This window comes from Vitis riparia, chromosome 13 (assembly GCF_004353265.1).
Source record: "Vitis riparia cultivar Riparia Gloire de Montpellier isolate 1030 chromosome 13, EGFV_Vit.rip_1.0, whole genome shotgun sequence".
Classification (NCBI taxonomy): domain Eukaryota; kingdom Viridiplantae; phylum Streptophyta; class Magnoliopsida; order Vitales; family Vitaceae; genus Vitis; species Vitis riparia.
This window is the reverse complement of record NC_048443.1, coordinates 11,512,384-11,519,591: the sequence shown is the minus strand read 5'-3', so window position 1 is coordinate 11,519,591 and position 7,208 is coordinate 11,512,384. Positions and strand designations below refer to the sequence as shown.

General features: G+C 35.7%; 1 protein-coding gene across 1 annotated transcript; it reads left to right on the top strand.

Annotated features, from left to right (window-relative positions):
• Nucleotides 1-246: 246 nt before the first annotated feature.
• On the top strand, nt 247-3,522 carry LOC117927993 (probable 3-hydroxyisobutyryl-CoA hydrolase 2). The gene is made up of 8 exons (XM_034847737.1): nt 247-326; nt 854-939; nt 1,056-1,177; nt 1,294-1,354; nt 1,458-1,556; nt 1,658-1,759; nt 1,839-1,880; nt 3,213-3,522. The coding sequence occupies exons 1-8, from the start codon at nt 251-253 to the stop codon at nt 3,348-3,350; spliced, it is 726 nt and encodes a 241-aa protein (XP_034703628.1). The 5' UTR covers nt 247-250; the 3' UTR covers nt 3,351-3,522.
• The last annotated feature ends 3,686 nt before the right edge of the window (nt 3,523-7,208 follow it).

Genomic DNA, 7,208 nt, shown 5'->3' with positions numbered 1-7,208 from the left:
TTTCATGCTAGCAAATAATAAGTAAACTTCATACTATGTGAATTGATCTTTAAGTAGCATGCATACTTTAACTTATGATTTCTTAATTAATTTGAGTTACAATTACTTCTTGTTTGGTTTAAAAGTAGAGTCGGATTGGAACTAGTGTCCTACGTACTATCAAATATATGTGCTCCTAGTCTTTTGAGAATATATCAAAATATTGGTAGCACTAATTCAATGGTTTCTTGAATTTGTGTAGGTATTTGCTATGCCAGAAGGACAAATAGGACTTTTCCCAGATGTCGGTGCATCATATTTCCTTTCTAGGCTCCCAGGATATTTTGGTAAAGTTATCAATTCTTCTTATAACTTTATAACATTTCAACATAGTTTTTGCATCAAAAAATTTGGTATGTAGTTCCCAATTCCCTTTCCCCCTTTTAGATAAATAGAATTTTATATGCATATAATTAATATATTTGAATTTTGTCAAACATATTGTAGAAACTATTATCTTATGTCTAATCTTTTAAGATTAACAAGGGAATGGTGAAATAAGTGAATTATTTAACTTCAATAATTTAGTAATATATATGGTCTAGACACCCTTTTCTAACTTAGGCAAATAATTGATTAAAAGTAACATGTAAGAATATTAAATAGAGAAATAGACAAATTTTGAAGTGCTAAAAAAAAAAAAAAAAAAAAAAGATAGAAATAACCAACTAGAACTTGCTTTTTTTAAAACCTTCCTTGGTCTAGCTTCTTTGTAGTGAAATTTAAATAATATCTTAAGCTACTACATGATACATTAGTTAGGTTCATGTGGTTTTGTCTCATTTTCCTTTAATTTGTGTTAATCGATGTGAAGGAGAATATTTAGGACTTACTGGTGCACGACTAGATGGAAAGGAGATGCTTGCTTGTGGTCTTGCTACCCATTTTGTCCTCTCAAAGGTACTTTCTCTCAAAGATAATTCAAAGTTATCATAAAAGGTACTTTCTAATGAAATTCACATAAATGAATAAATGGTAAGATTTAAAAAATTTTCGCATATTCTTTGTTGTTACAGGATCTTCTTCTACTGGAAAATGCAGTATCTGAGGTGGCTTCTTCAGATGCATCAACCATTTCTAGAGTTATCAGTAGATTCTCAAGCGAAATATCCTTAAAGAAAGAAAGCGCCTATAGGAGGTGATTCTCATGCAAATTGATTATATGAATTCCTAAGCATTTTTATTGAGTTACAACACTGCAACTATGCATATGACACCCATGACTTTTAGTGACTTCGATGCATTGATAAATAGATTGGAGACAATCAACAAATGTTTCTCAAGGAGGACAGTTGAAGAAATCCTATCAATGCTGGTGACTATGATTGATTGATTATGTATTCTATATTTTATAAAACAAAAGCAGCAATGTTGACTATGATATTTGTCATAATTAATTAGAATTTCACTTGTTTTAGGAAAATGAGGCTGCAAATGGAGATAACAAGTGGATAATCCAAGCAATAAGTTCCATGAAGTCAGCTTCTCCAACAAGCCTTAAAATTTTTCTTAAATTGGTAAGAACATTATAAATGCTTATTCATTTTCGAAGGAAAGTTCCTTAGTTAACAATGTAATTCTACTCTATTAATAAAATATTTATTTGATTCATATTTAGATTAGAGAAGGGCGAACAAAAGAACTTAAAGATTGTCTAATCCAAGACTATACAATCGCTTGTCACATGTTTCGAAGGACATTCAATCCTGATTTCATTGAGGTATCTAGATTGGATAGCTTATTTTTGTTTTAGCTATTTTGATACCTATTACTCATATGGCAAGAACCTATGCATTCAGGGTTCAAGAGCAAAATTATTTGAGAAAGGCCAACAACCCAAGGTACTTATAATGCCATCTCTTCATGGAAAATAATTGGCTGCATTCATATTCTTATCATGAGACTCTTATTATCCATTTCTTTTTCTTTTCATTGTGCAAATAGAGACTTTACTCATTTCTAAGGGAAAAGAAACAACTTATATTTGAGTTAGGAGAACAGGGGTGCAACTGCACAACTGTCCATCAGGTCTCGATCCCATGACAAAAGCCCTCGACTGGTCCAATCTTCCCCTTCAGCCAAAATCTTTCTAGAAAATAACTTGAGTGCCCTAAAATAACCTAAGAGGGGATTCAATGGGTTCCATCAATTATCTGAGGCACACTTTTGCATGCTGTTTATTTCACCTTTAGAGGAAGGGAGACACTATTTTTATAGCTTCTTTTGCTACCTGCTGATTTTACAAGCAATATCTAATGTAGAAAAAGATGATATGAATTTTTTTCCATCTAATGGTCACATGCCATATAAAACAACTTTCCTGGAGGAATCCTGGAGGAAAGTAGTACTTTTCTCCTGGAGGAATCCTGAAAGTTCAAAACTGATACTAATTTCCCTATAAAAGAACTGTATGCCACAATGTTAGCAAACTGCAGTTGAACACAATGCAACCTATTATGAATTTAATGTGTTTTGAGCTTGAAATCAAACTGAGGGTCATTTCATATTGTATCCTTTTCAGTAAGAACTTTGTCTTCTTTGACTATTCGTCTATCGAGTATAAGAGAACAAGTATTAGTTTCACTACAGTAATCTTTAAGAAATAGTGTACAAGCTTTTGAATAAAACAAGAAATAGACTGGGAGTAAGTCTTTTGAATAAGAGTAATGCTGCTTTGGTTCTGTAAAATTACAAAGCATGCCCTTATTATCGTAGGAGAAGCCATCTAAAACCCATTTGGAGTGAGTACAAGCTTTGGTTATATGATACATGGGAAAGAATTATTTAGTAATAGTATGCAATGTGAACCAGATTTTAACATGTCAGATAGCATTCATGTACATCTGCAGCCAAAATAAAGGTCAGGAGGAGGTGGTATATGTGTAGGATTGATGGCTAGGAGGAGAAAACCTCCACTTGGATAACACTATTTCCTCTATCTCTCTCTTTCTTTCTCTCTCTCTACACTTCAAAGATATTTTTATCTATGACCTTAAAATTATATATTTAAAGATATAGGACCTTGTCATTCTAAGTTAACCAAACATTCTTCCAAGATGAGGCCTTTATTATACCATAGGGAAAATCTATATATTTTTTATTTAGAATCATATTTGTTTGTACTGCTTGAAAGTAACATTCTTCTAGCTTGTTCTTTGCCTGATTTCTGACAGTGGGAGCCTTCAAAACTGGAGCTGGTTCGTGATGATTTCGTGAATCAGTATTTTGAAAAAGTTGATGATGCTGATTGGGAATATCTGCAACTTCCTGCTAGATCAAACCTTGCCAAAACATGGGAATCAAAACTCTAGCTGGATTGTGAACGATGGTAAAGGAGTATAAGGAGCTATAACTCCGATTAGCATTTATAAACTTTAAACTTAAATTAATATGGTACTATAGTTTAATTGTATCACATTATTAAGCTACTAGACTGTTTCATCATGTGATGGGATTTGCAATTTATTTATATGGTTTTCTTAACTGAAAAAAGTTCCCATGGCTTTGCTACTTTCCATCTATATGTATTTCCTAGACGGCTCAATGGGCAGGCTTTATGCAGTATACACAATTGACCACGGCATATCATTTAGGCTGTTACCCTGATAAACATTCTGCTACAAAGGGAACTGAAGGTTGGGCCAACAAACCACAGAAATGCTGGTTTCAATCTGTTTATATGAGATTTGATGAGAACTGAAGGGGATCAACACGAAAACTGAGAAGCAAAGAGGACTGGATGGGATTGATATGAGAACCAAATGCGATCTATCTCCATTTTGTCCTCTTAGCAGATGTGACACTAGGTGTCTTCCCATACTTCTCTCTTGACTCATTGTCATCCCTTGGTGGCCCATTGACACTTATATAGTTTCATTTTCTAAGCCACCTTCAAGGACTCTCTGTTGAAGGACTCATTTGAACCCACATTGTGACCTTGACCACCCTTTATCCTTAGTTTAGATCCCACTTAAGTTCACCTAGACCCACTCCGGTTCACATAAGCCCGTTTAGACTCACTTAGACAAGCTTGACCCACTTGGGCCTAGTTAGCTTTACTTGGCCTGCCTAGGTCACCTTTTGGGCATGTCTTGCATGACTTCCATGACTTGTGTTCGTATGGTTGCATCACTTTTATTTTTTATTATTTTATTTTTATTCATTCATTCATTTATTTATTTTATTTTATATTATTTATTTATTTATTTATTTATTATTATTATTATTATTATTATTTATTGACTTTATTATTATTATTTTTATTTTATTTTCATTTTTTTTAAATGTTTATTTTATTTTCATTTTTTTAAATGTTTATTTTATTTTATTTTATTTACTTAGGAAAAAAAATGGAGAGGCACAAAAAAAAAAAAAAAAAAATTGGAAAAGGAAAAACTTGAGGACGTGTAAAGGGTTTTTGGGAAGGGGTCCTAGTGGGAGTTTCAAAGAGTTTTGCATGCGAAAAGCAAAGAAGGGAAGTCTTGGAGAAAAATGAAGAGATAGGTAGAAAAAGAGGAACCGACCGATTATTCTGGGGGATGAGGAAAAAAAGAGGAAATTTAAGGAAGTTGAGTGATTCTTGGAAGGACGCACCATTGTTTCTTGGAGTGGGAGACTGTTAGTCACCAGAGCTAAGAAGGATATTCATTTTGTGGTGGCCATTTTGGGAGGACCAGAGGAGCACCTTCAGGTATGGTCTCTTTGCAGATTTCCTTTTTATTCTCTTCATCACCCTATTCCTTGTTCATCTCTTGCTGTTTCTGGATATTCATTTGTTGATTTTAGGCATGAATGATAAGAGACCGAATATTTATCTCTATTGATTTCTTGGGTCGTTATGGATTGATTGTTATTGCTTCATCTCTCATTTCTCTGATTCCATTTTTAAGGGCAACCTGACTTAGCCTCAAATCTACTGTGTCATATCATAAGTTTTGTTGCATTCCCTATTTCTCTCTTAAAACCACTTTGTATTCACATATTGGTCTTCAGCCCATGGATGGAATAATGAAACAGGGCTTCACCTAATGACTTTCTTTTTATGCTCTGCTTTTGTAAAAGTTTCTTTTATGTTTTCCTCTGTTTTTAATGGAATGGATCATAAGAATGATGCAATTTGGGTCGGGTTGATGGGTCTGGTCCCTCAAACTGTTTGTGGCATTTCTGCAAGTGGGGTTTGAGAAAGAAAGAAACTTTGTGGAAGTCAAGCTGAAAATTGGTAGTAGTATGGTATATGTGTAGCAGATGAGGCCTCGAGTTTGAATGAGATTGATGTCGTATTTCTTGAATGTTACTCCTTAGGATTGTGTGCTACAAGACAATGGGTTTCAGAGAATTTGAGGATCTTATAGACAAAAATAAAAAAATAAAAAAATAGGGACCATTTCTTGGTATCAGCATCATTTCTGGGTTCAAACAAGGGTTTTTTGGAATGAATTTACTTGTCCAATTGTCCGATGCTCTAGAATGAATGTTTTTCCATGACTTGAATGAAGAGATGAACCCCACGCGCATGTGATCATCATGCATGGGTGTGGCTAACCTTTTTTTTTTTTTTCATTTTGCTATTAAGTTTCTACCAAACCCACTGCCACTTGCTCAGTTCACCACCACCCAGACCACACCACCTAAGTCGTTTTTGAACTTCACTTCACTTCACTTCCTTCCTTCCCATGCGCAAGGCTATCATCCTCTCTCCATCCTTCATGTCCATCAGGTTCACCACCGTACCCATTTTTCCATCCTTCATGCTCATCAAATTCATCACCATGCCTTCTATCTTCAGCTCATTACCAGCACCGCACTCCCTCACGATCACCACACAACTCACCCACGACCACCACACCACCACTATGTAGCCCACACCTCCCTCATAGCTCACCCACGGCCGCCACACCACCACTATGCAGCCCACACCTCCGTCACAGCTCACCCATGACCACCACATTACCACCATGCATCCCACACCTCTCTCACAGCTCACCCACGACCACCATATGGCCATCACATAGCTCCCACACAGCCCTCATGGCCACCACACCACCACCATGCAGCCCACACCTCCCTCATAGCTCACCCATGGCCACCACACCTCCATCATAGCTCACCCATGGCCACCACATCACCACCATGCAGCCCACACCTCCCTCACAACTCATCCACGACCACCACACCACCCACATGCAGCTCACGACCACCACATAGCTCACCTACAACCCACAGCTCATCCACGGCCACCATATGGTTTTCTTAACTGAAAAAAGTTCCCATGGCTTTTGCTTATTTCCATCTATATGTATTTCCTAGACGGCTCAATGGGCAGGCTTTATGCAGTATACACAATTGACCACAGCATATCATTTAGGCTGCTACCCTGATAAACATTCTGATACAAAGGGAACTGAAGGTTGGGCCAACAAACCACAGAAATGCTGGTTTCAATCTGTTTATATGAGATTTGATGAGAACTGAAGGGGATCAAAACGAGAACTGAAAACCAAAGAGGACTGGACGGGATTGATATGAGAACCAAATGCGATCTATCTGTTGATGCTATTTGATACCAGAATAATGGAGAAAACAAACGATAAGATTACAATGAACTCGATAGAGATCCAGAAATCACCACCCTTTGAGTCAACTGAAAACTAGAAACTCAGCCCTCAGTGGAATCCACCAAAGTGACACAGAGTTCGATGATCATTTCACACCTCAAGCATGACTCAAAGTGTGAATTGAACCAAACATTCATCTTATAACTGAAAGATACCAATTACCAAATTCTTATTCAAAGTAGTAAAACAAAATTCTATAATCCTCAAATTTCAACTTCAAAACTAACATATTAACCAAAATGTTATTGTCTAAACAACTTTAAACTTAACAATTCCAATAGTCATTAAATTCTAACTTTTAAACAATATAAAAAAATAAAGGTTAAACCAAAGTCCTAGCCATGACAAAATCTCATCCTAACCGTCACTCCTTGCCCAAATTGAGAGTACTTGAAAAATTGTCAACAAAAAGGAATGAGCTCAAAGCCCAACAAGGAATATTAATACAATTTCATGGATCAAACATTTTCAATTATGAATACAGATAAGAGATACAATGTATAATTCTTTTCATAAAAACTTTTGAGTTTAAACATGCTAATACATTTAAAACTT

Excerpts from the sequence above, each read along its gene's own strand:
- LOC117927993 (XM_034847737.1), top strand. The coding sequence starts at position 251 with ATGCCAGAAGGACAAATAGGACTTTTCCCAGATGTCGGTGCATCATAT. Across the intron at positions 327-853 it reads TAGGCTCCCAGGATATTTTG|GAGAATATTTAGGACTTACT; the intron begins GTAAAGTTATCA and ends ATCGATGTGAAG. Across the intron at positions 1,355-1,457 it reads AAGAAATCCTATCAATGCTG|GAAAATGAGGCTGCAAATGG; the intron begins GTGACTATGATT and ends CACTTGTTTTAG.